Source organism: Uloborus diversus, chromosome 6 (assembly GCF_026930045.1).
Source record: "Uloborus diversus isolate 005 chromosome 6, Udiv.v.3.1, whole genome shotgun sequence".
NCBI classification, from domain to species: domain Eukaryota; kingdom Metazoa; phylum Arthropoda; class Arachnida; order Araneae; family Uloboridae; genus Uloborus; species Uloborus diversus.
The window spans coordinates 48,837,980-48,852,862 of record NC_072736.1 but is presented as its reverse complement, the minus strand read 5'-3'; the positions used below and the strand labels follow the sequence as shown (position 1 = coordinate 48,852,862).

General features: G+C 33.8%; 1 protein-coding gene across 1 annotated transcript in view; it reads left to right on the top strand.

Annotated features, from left to right (window-relative positions):
* The window catches only part of LOC129223795 (uncharacterized), an 18,973-nt gene extending 7,170 nt beyond the window's left edge, over nucleotides 1–11,803 (top strand). The window contains exons 5-6 of the mRNA XM_054858151.1: nucleotides 4,813–4,915; nucleotides 11,662–11,803. Of these exons, the coding sequence (XP_054714126.1) occupies nucleotides 4,813–4,915; nucleotides 11,662–11,800 (242 nt within the window). The 3' untranslated portion in view covers nucleotides 11,801–11,803. The remainder of the gene's footprint in view (nucleotides 1–4,812; nucleotides 4,916–11,661) is intronic.
* Nucleotides 11,804–14,883: the final 3,080 nt, after the last annotated feature.

Here is a 14,883-nt window from a genome sequence, read left to right as displayed (position 1 = left end):
TGTATTTGCATTTGTATTATTACAGTCAGAATGTAAGGGAGTTGAGTTAGAGGAAGGCATATGAGGCCACAAACCAGGAAGAACGCAAGCAATAGATTGATCAGGAGAATTTATACTTACGATCATAATGCAAAAAATGAGTAGTCCAACTTCAAACCGGTTCAAACATTGAAATTCTTTTCAAATCTTAAAGTAAGTGTTAATGTACTGTAATGATTATCCTACTTGGTTGGGTGGATAGGAACAGCAGAGTGGAGCACCACCATCATGATGCATAGTGCTCATTTATTGCTGAAAGTGTTACTGGATTATAAAAGGAAAAATATTGCAATGCGCAAAAAAATGATTTAAAAAATCGATTTTTGGTTCATTTCACGAAAATGTACGGTTTATTCGCGAACCAAAAACTAAAGGACTGTCATTAATCATAAAGAGATGTGAAAAAAGTTTTGGAAGGAAGCATTTGGATGGTACCATTATAAGAATTTTAAACAGCCGTATTTTCATAAAAGCTTTTGGAAATCAACCATTTTTTACCTCTTTTTCAAACTTTGAAGCTTGTTTCCCGGTAGGTAAAACTTAATCTTTTTAAATAATAATACTAGAAATGAGTTTCTCGGATGCAAGTTTATTGTATCCACATTACGCAAGTCATATTTAAAAAAATATTTTTTTTATTAACGCATGACATACCGTACTCTTCAGTTATGCTTTAGCTGTTATTTTAAATTGAAAAACATTTCAATCAGCTTCATATAAATAAGTAAATCCTAGGGTCTGGTGGGGTAAAGTGGTCATAAAATCGTAGGTTTTCAACTTAAGTGGATAATAAAAACAATAAATTCTTTAACCACTTCAACTTTTTTTGTTGTTATTTTACATTGCATCATTAAAGAACACGGTACATTGCATTTCAGGAAAAAAATATTGAATTTAAGTAGTTTTATAACACATTCATTTCCCTTTGTATTTATGACCACTTTACCCCATGGGATGGGGGAAAGTGGTCATAGCATGGGGTAAAGTGGTCATAGCATGGGGTAAAGTGGTCATAATTTTAAAAAACTGCAAAACCGTTACAAATAACCCTAATTTTTGTATATTTCGGTTATTTTCATAGTTACAAGTATATGTACGAGTATATACGGGTTTACACGAGTCTTCTATACGTGTCGTGTAGACATGAGTAAACATGTTCATAGATGAATAGATACATGTATACATCAGATGCATGCACATGCCTACTCAAGTAGATACGTGTATACACGAGTGTATACACGTATATATTCACGCATGTATACGTGATTACCTATAGGAGTGTATACGTGTCTACACGAGTATATACGTATCACGTGTATATGCGAGTAAAGCGTAGAAAAGAATATCATATGCGTGTTTTGCGCTTGTATCTCGAGTATATGCGTGCATACCTGAGTTAATACGTGTACAGTCGACGTATATACGCATATATAAGTGTACATACATACTTATACGAGTATACACGAGTTAATTCGTGGATATATCCAGTGCGTGTTTATACATGTCTACTCACGAAAATATATAGGAAAACACGAGTATATTCGTATGTTTACGTGTAAACACGATTATATACCTGTTAGACGTATATACGTGCATTTACGTGTATACACCAGTACATGTATCCACGTATATCCACGAGTATATCCGCTAATATACATGTATGCTTACAGAATGAATCCAAGATTTTTTGCAAAATCTAAGTGGTGTGAAAGGGGAGGATAAGAAGCAAAGAATCATAAGGAACTTATGGTCGCTGACGCGCTACATGCACAAAAGGTCAGAAACTGACGTTAGCAAAACAGGTCACAAATTTGTTACACAAAGATGATTTTAATCGACATTTTAGTTTTTAAGACATATTTAGAGCAGTTGTTAAAAGTTACAGCCTGTAGTAATTCTAATACACGCATCGCAACGAAGGTGCAGCGACTGATGAAAGTTTTTCAAAAGTCTCGTAATTGCAACAGAGTGATTGCGATGCATGTATTACAGCTGCCGGCCGCAAATTTCATCAATAACTTAAAAATTTTCTTAAAACCTAAAATGTTGTGTAATATTGTCTTTGTGTAATAAATTTGTGACATGTTTTGCATCCATCAGTTTCTGGCTTTGCGTGCATGTAGCGCGTCAGCCTTGAGTTTGAATCTGGATGTTTCTTATGATTCTCACTTCTTATCCTCCCGTCTAAAACCTTTTAATAATTTGATCAAGAGTTTAGACTCACCCTGTATACATGTATATCATATGCTTGTATGCAAGTGTTTACTCGAGTACGTACGCGTATATACGTGTCTCCCTGAGTATATAATTGTTCGTATATATACGAACATATAAGCGGGAATATACGTGTATAGTCGAATGTATATCTGTATAGATAAAAAATACTTGCATGTACCCAAATACGTGTTTATTGGTGCATTTATGTGAATACGTATATATTTACGAGCAGGGACGAGTATATGCGTATACATATGCATATACTCGTATATTTAATTCTGTTTATTGTAAAAACAATACATATTAAGTGAAGTTAATATTTAATTTATATCTGCCTTATACTTAAAGATTTAGTGACTTTAGAAGAACAATATTCGTTAAGCCTAATATTATGACCACTTTACCCCATCTTACTTAAATTGTTCTAACAAATTATTAAAAACAGATTCAGCTAACTGCTAATGAGTAAGAGTTCTTGAGACATGTAGGAAGCTTCCTGTACAGTCAATCTGTTCATAATTCTAACAAACAAAATTTCCCAAGGAAGTTAAGAAAAGGTGTTTAGATTTTAAGAATTTTCATATTTACACAAAATATTTTTTTTTACCAAATAAAATTTTGCCAGTTGTAAAATTTTGTATTCAAAATATAGTTTATAAATGCACTACCCTGAAATAAAATTTTCACATTTATTCGAACATTAATTTCCAAGCTATAGCCATTTATTTGAATTATGACCACTTTACCCAATTGACCACTTTCCCCCACCAGACCCTATATTTTGTATTGCTCTTGGTTATAAGTAACTCATGATGTCCTTAAATTATTTTACTATTAGGGTAGACCGGGGCACATCTACGAGGATTTTTTTCAATGAATTTTCTAATTTTTATATTTGAAAATAGTGGTTTTATGAAGCAATTAATGAAGGCAAAATTTGTATATTCAGTTGTTGCTCATCTTGTGTTTTTAACCGTAAAAAAAGATTTTTTTTTTTTTTTTTTTTGAGTCCAAGTCGGTTCCGTAAACTTGCTCCAAGCACGGGGCAAGTTTACTATCGAGTGGGGCACGTTCACGCACATTACAAATGATACCAAATAGTAAGTGAAACAGATATTTAACGAACTTTAACTATTTTATTTCTCTTAAAAAACTTTGAAAATGAGAAAATCACAAATAATTAAAGATTATTTTATAGACTAAACTAAAATCACTGAACTTATTGCTAATTAAAAACAGAAACTGTTTAGTCATCTCCTTCATCACTGTTAGATTTTACTAACAAAAATTAAGTATTTCTTTTCGCATACTTGTCATGGAACTGGGTTTTGACATCTAAGACATGAAACCCTGTCTTGTTCTTTTTCGATTCGTTGTGTGCTTTCAAACAATAAATGCAAGCTCAGTTATCTACTTCGTTAACAGAATCGTTCACTAATTTACTTTTTACAGAGAGTACTAACTTTTCCCTGTCACAGGTTTCGGTTTCATACTTTTTTCTTTGACATATTTTATTTCTGCTTCAATAGAGACTTAAAAATTTTAAAGTAATTTCTCCTTTTTGTTTTGGTTAGCCCATTTTGTTCATTTTTTTTTGTAGCTTCTAACTGTTCTTGTCTGAAGGCTTCTTTAATCGAAGTATCAGTTAGGATTGTGTGCATCCTCTTTTCTTCCTTTCCTGGTTCTTAAGCTTTGGAACTACTCTTTCAATTAGTCTCAGTTGGGGTAATCCGTATGTGATAATGTGGAAAGGTTTCTGGGAAAAATACTTGCATTATTGATAAGCCTTTTCAATATTTTGACATCTAAGGTGGATCTGTTTAAACATAATGTTTTACCATCTTTAAAATAAAGAAAATGTATCAAAGGCTGAATGGTGTATAAAGTTAAAGCTGAACAAGCATGAAAACATCACTCTATGATTGCAAGCTATAAGATACGAATATCTTACTTAATTTAAAATGAATGGTTATTTTTAAAATAAAAAAAAACTGAAAAAAAACTAAAGTTTTAAAACAGTATAGAGCGAAAAAAGCATCAGAGGCCCACTTAGAAATAAGACAGAGTAGTAAGACACTGTAAGAACGTGCGTAAATGTGCCCCGATGAAAATGCATAAACGTGCCCCATCGGCAAGTTTTGATTTATTTTTACCGTGCAAAAAAATAGCAACATTGCTGTCTCTACAAATATAATTCTCAAGAAAGGGTAAAATTCTGCTATTTTTTATGTGTTTATTTGTTTTTAGCAAAGCATTATTTAATCAAAATATGCTTCAAAACGTTCAACACAAAATTTACTCAACTTGGTAGAAGAAAACAGGTTTTCCTATCCGTATGCTAAACGAAAGCTACACTGATGCTCAAAAACGTATAAAAATTTTTTCTAGGGAGCGGCATCAATTTGGTATGACTGTTGGCTCTCCAGTTGTAACACGTTTTCGAAAAAGAGCACTGCGTAAACGTGCCCCGGTCTACCCTACTTATTTTTACTGCAAACATGACCGTTCGTTTTTTTTTTTTTTTTTTTTTTTTTTTTTTTTTTATTCTCTTCATAGGACACTTAACAAACCGATTGTTTAAGAGAATGGTAAGCGAGACATGCAGTGTGAAGCCAATGAAAAATGCAGAGATTAAATGCTGGAAATGGCCGGAATTAGTGTAAGAACTTCACATTTAAAAAAAAAAATGTCGTTGTGTGCAATTTCTGTTGTTTTTGTTCCCCATAAAAGCATTAGTACTTTAATGAAATATGCGGACGCAAATGAGTTTCGTACACTCGCCTTTGGTCCATGGCAAATTATGTAATGCTTAAATTGTCAGACTTCAGTAGAAAAGATATTATATTTTACGGATTTGTGTTTTCTAAAACACTTTTCAGTTCTATTTATTAAGTGGTATATACATAATCAGTTCATTCATCAGTAACGTAAAGGCATGTTACTAGGACAGGTGTTGGCATTTTTGTACTTAGTGTCACAACCTTTTGTGCAATTGGTTGATTCAAGTAATTATAGCTTTTATGGCCAATGTATTATTCAAATTTTTAACTTAAAAAATACTGCTTGCTTTGCATTTAAAAAACAAAGTCATTAAATATTAATTTGTTTTAAGGAGCAGTGTCATTCCACATAGAAACAAAAAAAATTGTTAATTTCAAACCTGATAATAATTTAAGAAACATGATCTTAAATTGAATAAAACCTTTAGTATCTTATTTCGTTTGACCTTATTCCTCGTAAAAAATGACGCAGGTAGCTTTTATGCTTGAATATAACTGCAGTAATGCAAGTTTCTTAATAAAAACTTACTAACAATTAAAAGAGCATGCATTGAGCCAGCGATAAGCAAGAATATCTCTGTGGGTGGTTTAAAGTTTTGAGGTAGACTTTAATTGATTTTTTTTCAAAACGGAGCTGTATATCAGCACCTACAAGGCTTACAAATACTATCTCTGGCCTTATTGCAAAGGATCCCTATATTTTGTACTGATTATCGACAAAGTTCAAATTTCATACATACATCCATTTGGTACTCATTGTCTCAACAGTACTTTATCAGTAAAACATAAAATGATTCTAATTCATGGGCAAAGCTAACAGTCACAGCTTAAACACCTGGCATAACTACAATTTTCATTATTTTTATTTCCAATGCAGCAGGCGGTACAGACATTATCCTTATGTCATACAGATACCAAAACAGGGGGAAAATAAAAGCAAACAATAAAAGAAAAGAAACATGGAACACAATACAAAACTAGCAAACACAAGAACATAATAAAAATCAAGTGTTCAAATTGTTCAACAAGTCCCTTGCCTCCCAGTAACGAGTGAAAATACAGGTCTGTGATAGAGCAGAGCAGACGTTGAGGTGATCGGCATCCATCGGTGCACCCTGCGGCACAGGGGTCAGACAAGACTATTAGTACAGTAAAAATAGGGGTCGGACCCAAACATCCAAAAAAAAAAAGCTAAACCTGGTGCAAATTGTTTATTACCCTCCCAATAAGAACAGGTAAAAAGTCCCACCCCATTGTGTGTCGGGTTTTGGAATGGGGGGGCATCTAAAAATTGCAGTTTTGGGTATTTTTTCAGAATTTTTAGAATAAATTTAAAGTGAGAATATTATGTTATACTAAATTTAAAAGCATAAAATTAAAGGTGTTTGACCTCCAAGAGGGATAACAAAACCCACAAATGCTACAGAGCCCCCCTATCCCCGTAAAGCGAAGCAGTAACCCCGAACCCCCCCCCCCCCCCCCCCTCCATACATTTCATATGGAAACATTATTTTATGCTAAGAAAATTGTTAGAAATCAAGTGTGTCCATTTTCCAAGAGCGATGGTGCACCTCCTCTCAAAGCTACAACACCCCCCCCCCCTCTGCCAAATAAAATGAATCCTCCCCCCCCACCTTTTATTTCAAGTAGAAGTATTATTTCATGCAAATCTAAAATGCATAAATCAGGACTGTCCACCCCATAAGAACAGTAGCTCACGTCCCAAAACGAAATTATGTACTAAAATATTATCCTCCCCCCCCCTCTGATGGTGCACATTTGATTAAATGGCCAGAAAAATAACGGTGAACTGTTTTTTGCTTTCAAGTGATTTCTCCTAAGCTTGTAACAAAAAGTCTTCGTTATCAAGATGTTTTTTGGAATCTAGATCCTCAGCAAAATCGTTATTGTTGCAGCTATATCTAAAACAGTTTGTGCATGTAATTGAGCACTTCAGTCTACTTTCAGACTTTTCAAACATTCACTATATCCAATGAACCCCTCAGAGCAAGCACAAGATTTGAGACGCAGAAAGTCTTCTAGAGCAGAAGGCTTGGCTGTTGTAATAGGACTTCATTTATATTTCTGTGGTGCTTTCTTTACACCCATCAAAAATGACACTAGCTTTCCCATACTTACAAGTGACCTACACGCTGCATTGCTGGCATATTTCCTTGAAACTTACAAATCATTACCAAAAATATGTTCAAGCGGGTATCTTCCTTCTATTACATATGAGGCAGTGAGAAGCAAAGGGCAAAATTAAAAATTTGGAGATAACCAGTACAAATGGTTGGTGAACCTCTCCTATATCTTGGGGCAAGAAATGGTCCTAGTAGACCTGATAGTTGCTTCTATACAGCATGATTTAGAAAAAAAATCAATGAAAGTCTACCTAGGATCTTATCTTTAAACGCGTTTTATTCAAAACTTGAAAATGTCCACTTACATCCCTTTGCTTCTCACTGCCTCATATATGACACCAGCTGTTCGTTCTGTGATTTTGGATGAACCTTTTGCTTCAGATAATAGTACTTTAACGATACAGGATTTCTTTCCTTCTGAAACCAGAATTATCGAATACTGATAAAGGATCAGCGCATAACTCGTACCAGAAGTTTTTAGCAATTTGTTATTCCATCTTTACTGTTCATACCATTCGGTGTAAAAGATGGTTTGGGCTTACACATCTTTACAGATAGTAACTACTCTCGTAACAGAAGCTAAAGACATAACTGCTTACCTCCTTTACAAAGAAATGCCACAAAATTGTTTGCCTTCAATATGATTTGATGTTACTACCCGAACGTTAAAGGTCTCATCGCAACTCACCATATCAGCAGCGAGCAATACCCATACCAACTTGAGAGGGAAGAAATTTCTGGGGCTTTAGAAACGGATTGTGATTTCCAAACTGAGAGACAAAAAGGTGTAAATATTTAGCATTCTATTGATGTATTGCTCATTGCTCTCATCAAGACTTGTTCTATCGTTGAATCACTACAGGTTCTAGACCACCTGAATTTGTCACTGCGTTAGATCGATGGATAGCTGATGTTTGATGTGATCAAATTTTTTTTATCGCATAATGTACTCAAAAGTTTCAGATAGAGTTGCAAGTATATGTCCGCATATTTAGCATAATTCACATAACCAGCTGCGTAAAAGAGAGGTAGCTTGGTGTTTGCAAATGAGAACCCCCACCGACTTAGAGGGTGCAGAATTGCCCGTCTCACTATTGGCAATTCCGGTTTGTCCCACCCTTACGGTGATGGCAAAAGATTGTGGAAAAGTTGAAGTAAGTTAATCAAGAAGAAGTAGGGAAACTTTGGTCAATTTGGACTTTTTTTATGCTGCACAGGAATTTTTTTTTCCACCGCTCTAAACAGTTTAATAACTCCAGTCACAAAAAATTTGGTTACTGAGCTCGCTCAGATCTTTTAGAATTATCATTCTGACATTACCATATCATTGTGAGGCATTTTGTACTTCGGAAAAGTTTAAGTCAGGGAAATTTTTTCGTGAACTTCACTGCAAATGTGCACTCACTGTGATTTTGGAATGTAAATTCAGGGTCCCCCCCCCCTCAAAGCGATGGCGCACCCCTTAAGTGTGACGGAGTACCCATCAAGAATAAAAGTCCTCAATAAAGAAAGAATTACCCCTTGAAAAAACTGCCTTAAAAATTCCAATGACGCAAAGCTGCTCCATGGACACCCCCCCCATTCCCCCCCAGCCTGTACACCCCTGTTAATTAGAATTTTTTTATTTGAGAGTTTATTCTTTTACTATTATAGAGTGGTTTCTGCGAGGTTTCAGAATTTTTTTTAAGTAATAGAAATTATTTTTATTTAAATAGAGGATTATTTCGTCTCCCCCCCCATTCCCCCCAAAACCCGACGCGCAAAGTGCTGGGACTTTTTACCCCTTCTTTCTGGAAGGGTAAGAAGTAATTTGCAACAGGTTTCACTTTTTTTTTTTTGGATGTTTGGGTTTGGCCATTTTTTGGCCTAATTTTACTGTACTATATCCACAATCCGAAGTTTTCTAAGATGGGCAAACAAACAATTTCAGCATTGGAAAAATTATATAATAAGTATCGTTCTGTAAGCTTTATACATAGAAGCTGCGTCATACATTCTGTTTTAAATCTGTGCTTTGCGGGGGGTTTTTTTGAGCTATTACAATTGCTTATTGTTTTCACTTGACTGTTTTGATGTCCTATGATTTTATTCCCCCCCCCCCCATTTCTCTGCAGCACCACCGTCGACCGGCTTACGATGCTGCTCCTCTAGCGAAAAGCGTCTCGAAGGTTGCGTCTACATCCTACACACACGCGCATACATACACGCACCTACACACACACACACACACCTACACACACACACACACACCTACACACACACACACACCTACACACACAAGCACATTTACACACACACATACATACAACTACCCACACACTCATACCTGCACACAGACACAAACACACCTGCCTACACACACATACCCCCCTACATACAGACAACTACCCACACACTCATTCTTGCACACAGACACAAACACACACGCCTAAACTCACTTACTCCTCCACACACACGAATACACACGCCTACATACACACACACACACGCCTAAACTCACTTACTCCTCCACACACACGAATACACACGCCTACATACACACACACATACACACACACACACACACTCGTGATTGCGAAAAACATAATTTGAATTCAAGATGTCAAAATTCATTTTTTATTTTTTTTTTTGCTGGATTACAAACCTTGTAATTTTTTTGTTTGTATAACCTTTCTGAACTCATTTTTGTCCCTTTCTTATAGAGCCTTTGTACACTGTAAAACATTTTGTATAACCTTTCTCCATAAAATCGGTTATCTGTCTCCACTGCTCTGGAGTAACTATACTGATGTAAAGTTACACATCACTTGTTGAAGGTAACACTACGATAATGTAACTATAGCATAACGTCTCAGTCATTTCTACGTAAGGTTACATCAGAAAGTTATGCATACTTACAAACATTAAGCTTTCATCTGATATTCTTGAACAATTTATCAAGTTCATGCTTTTTAATAACCAAATTACACCAATTATTTATTTATTTTAATATGCAAACGAGACATTTTTATTGCAATAAGAGAGAAAATGCCCCGATTCGTGTCCGAACCCAGAACGCAAATCTCACGCAGGTCTCAATGCAAGAGCTTTTAACTAGGCCACGCGCATTGAATGCTACTAAAACCATAGTGCAAAGTTCTTTTCAACAATTTGAGTTTTTAAAACCATGATGCAAAACTCTTTAGAATTCGTGTAAATTTACACCCATTAATAATGGTAATTTTGTTAGTGCACCTTTATTGCCTTTTGCTTTAAATTATATTTCCTATTTCTTGTTCTGTTCTTTGTTCCAGCGATAAAGCATTTTTCATTTGTGTATTAGCTTAAGTTCATTATTTACGAGTTTTACATACGATTTTGATGATTTGGACTGACATCACCTTTTGGAATGGTTTTTTTAAGAAAAAAAACCATTCATTGCAAATAAGATGTCAGCTTGAGGCAGAAGCTGCAGCACAGAGAGAGAGCGAGAGACAGACTTTTGGGAGACCCAAATTATAAGACAGTAAGATGCATTACGGTGTAGGTCGTGACCTTTCCTAATTGGCCCCGAACAAATATAATATTTAGCTGTAATGCAAAAAACAACTTTTGAAGGCATAATCGAAAAGAAAATCCTCACAGAATAGTAGATAAATTTAAACGTATCACAAAAAATCAATGGCATAAATCATAAATGTCACACAAATACAAGTTTAAGAGATTGTTTAAGCAGGTTAAACACCAGCTTTATAAGAAAATGAAAATGTTTCACACATAGATCTTTGACTGCACATAGGTCTAACTTCTTTATGACTTTATTTATTAAGCAACAGCTGCTGCTATAACAACCAAAACATGTTACAACCATCTGTAATATATCCTTTTTTTCTTCTTTTTTCTTTCTTTTTTTTTTTTTTTGCTTTCTTAAAAACGATTAAAATCATGAAACGACGAACGAAGAAAAGAAAGAAAGTCAATTTTTAACTATCAAATGATCTTTCTTTGAGCAATCACGATTTCTTATTGCTTTCATTTGACTACATGCACACACACACACACATACATACAAACACATACGCACACACCTACACACAACCACACACACCTACATACATACACACACGCATATATACAGAAACCTACACATACACACACACAAATACATACACACACATACACACAACTACCCACATATTCATGCATGCACACAGACACAATCACATATGCCTATACACACATACACATACCCCGTCCCCACGCACACAAACGCTCATACACACAACTACCCACACACTCATGCCTGCACACAGACACAAACACACATGCACACATGCCTTCACAAACACACATACATATACCCCCTACACACAAACACACATACCCCCACACACAAGCACACACGCCTACATACACACCCACACTTGTGATTGCGAAAAACATAATTTGAATTCAGGATGCCAAAATTCAAATTTATTCATTTTTTGTCCCTTTTCTTACAGCGATTGTGATGTTACCTGCATTCCTGGTTACGTAATGAAAATTGGAAAAGAAAACCTAGCGGAATTTAATACCATTTGCAAGATGTCTGATAATATTTGGATTCCTTCAAAAATACAAGAATGTCACCGATACACTTAATCGTTTCAAATGCAAGCTCTGTTGCTTATCATATGTAACCCATACCATATTTAAAGTAGTAATAAAGTTTACAAACACGAGTTTTCGATTTTTTTACTGATTTTAACTATGATATCTCAATTTAGTGTCATTTTTATTCATTTATTTAAAAATGTTTTAATCTTATTTGTTTTTATTTATATAGCAGCATAATAAAAAGTACAATGAATAATAAAAATACGTTTCAGTGCTGCATGTTAAAAAAGGAAGTTAGTAGCAATAATAATTATTGCGCAATTTCTTTGCTAATAGACATAACTACCGGGTGTCCTGAAAAAAAAATGACTGTTTTTAAAAATTTATAACTGGAAAATGGCAAATGATGAAAAAAAATCTTATTGCAGAAAATTCATGTGGTGGTACTTAAATCCCCCACCCCCCACAGATCCAAATTTTTGTTGAAATTTTTTTCAGTAGATGTTAAGCGCTGCAGATGTTAAGCCCTAAAATCAAAAAAATATATATAGAAAATTGCATCATAATTTTTCGAAAATAGTGAACAAAAGAACGAAACAATATTTTCAAACAATCGTCGGCTGTTATCCCAAGTCGCAATCGGAGGTAAAATAGGTGAATTTCAAGTTTTCTTTTTTGACTTACCGGCTTAATATGTGCAGCGCCATCCATTGAAACATTTTTGAGCTAAAATGTGGAACTTTGAGGGAAAATTGTTAGCGCCCACCTCATGAATTTTCTGCAAGAATTCGTTTTTTATCATTAACCGTTCTCCTGTTAGAAATTTTTAAAAACAGTCAGTTTTTTTTTCAGGACATCCCGTATTTGTATTTTATAACACATTTTAAATCTCAAAACGTCATTTTTGCTCGTCTTTTTTACGCAGCTTTCATGATTCAACCTTTTACTAAATACAGGGTGTCCTGAAAAAGAGTGACTGTTTTCAAAAAATATATCAGGAAAACGGTTAATGAAGAAAAGAAAATTTCCGCAGAAAATTCATACACTGGGCCGTTATTCCCCCCCCCGTCTATGTGTTTCACAAAAAAAAAAAAAAAGGTTCAATTTTTTTTTTTTCAACACATGGCGATTTCGATAGTAAACACATAAATCGAGAAGGAAGAATTCAAATTTACCGATTATTTATCTGATTGCAACATGTGATTGTAGCCGACGGTATACATTTTGGCAATTTTGTTCATTAGAAACATTTTTTGAAAAAGTATGATATCATTTTCAATCTTTCCTTGATTTAAATGCTTACAGTCTGTAACACCATCTATTGAACGATTTGTGAACTAAAATTTGCAACACGGGGTAGAAAAAATTTGCAGGCCACCATATGAATTTTCTGCAGGAATTATTTGTTGATTTATTTATGTATGTATTTATTTATTTATTTTTGACCGTTTTCCTGTTATAAATTTTTGAAAACAATCAGTCTATTTCAGGGCATCCTGTAAATAACAGTCAATAAATAATGTTGCAGTAAAAAATAGATAAATTCTTCTAGGGCCGTCACAATTTTTCAAAATTTATTACTGGGACAAAAAATCATGATATTACTTCAAAGAGATGATATTAAACTATCGAAACATTAAACTAACCAAGTCATCCTGCTACCGGCAACTTTATTTAGCAAGCAGTGTTTCTAGTAATTATATAAATAAATGCAGATGAAATCAAGATCATTGTAAAATGTTTTTCATTTAGCTTAAATGAACTCTAATAATTTTGATAAAAATTCAATCCTCTATGCTCCTTTCAGTTCTAAATTGGTTAAATCATTTAATGAAGTAATTCCTTTTGAATCAAATCCAACTCAACATAACGACAGCTCACTCCTACTCATTGAACAATTGTCTACATTCAAAACTTACGAAATAATTACCAACATTTTGTATCAACAAATATTTGATATCTTTAATTGCAGCTTTATTCCCTGATTCATGAAAGAAGCATACATTGCAACGACTCTATTAAATTATTTACATTCAGATAGCGATTGAGTTCATGGTGTATATTTGAGAAGGGAGTAGTAAATTCAGTTACTCTAATAAAAGGTTCATATTTTAATTTAAATGTTCCGCCCTATTGACGAAAAGGATGACTTTGTGATAGCTTGAGTAAGATTGTGTCAAATAGATTGTGGTAAAACTATAAGAAGTAATATGATACTTATTTAACAAATAAGAAGGTTTGAAACTGTGATGTAAACTGCTTTAACTTTAGCGTATTCTAACTTAGTATATTTGTTTTGGTATCCGTACACCAAATGCGACACAGTATCACCCCAAAATAGTACAAAGTCAACAGATTCGACGGTAATTTAAAAAGTTTATAAAATACGTCTTGTGAAGCAAAAAAATGGATTTCAAGGAAATATTTCTATTTTTCAGCAAATTACTGTTACACTGTAAGTGGGTTATTGTCGGAACTAATGTATTTATATATACATATATATATATATATATATTTATTTATTACGAAAATTATTTTATCAGTTAGATTTGAAACGGTTCTTCATCTGTTTACTAGCGCAATTTGTTGCATTTCCTAATATGTAAACATTATTTTCGAAAAATTTAAACTTGTTATAAAGATATGTTAGGAGTTACTGCGAGCATTGTGGTAATAGGCTTTTATTAACTCAAAGAAACTAAACAGCACCTTAAGAGAAAACAAATATATTGAAAGTCAATAGTACTATAAGGTTCTAAAGTACTATAAGGTTCTACATAATTTAATTTGCTGCTCGGATATCGTTAATTCGATACAACTTGCTGTCCCAAGTAGGACTCTTAGGAGTCGTTCTTCTTTTAAAAATGTTTTTTACCAGACGGAACTATGTTAATAATTTTTGTTTTTTTAAATTTTAAAAACTTTTTAACATTCACTGTCGTGATTTAGATATTTTTTTAACATTATTTGTAATTTTTAATTTTAAGTCTTTATGTTTTAATATTTTTCATGTGTAATTTGTACTAATTGCTATCTTTATATAATTGTTGACACTGTAACTGGATTCTTTCTGTAGTGTGTAATTCTTTTATTAAATATATAAAATGAAGACCATCATTAACCGCCAG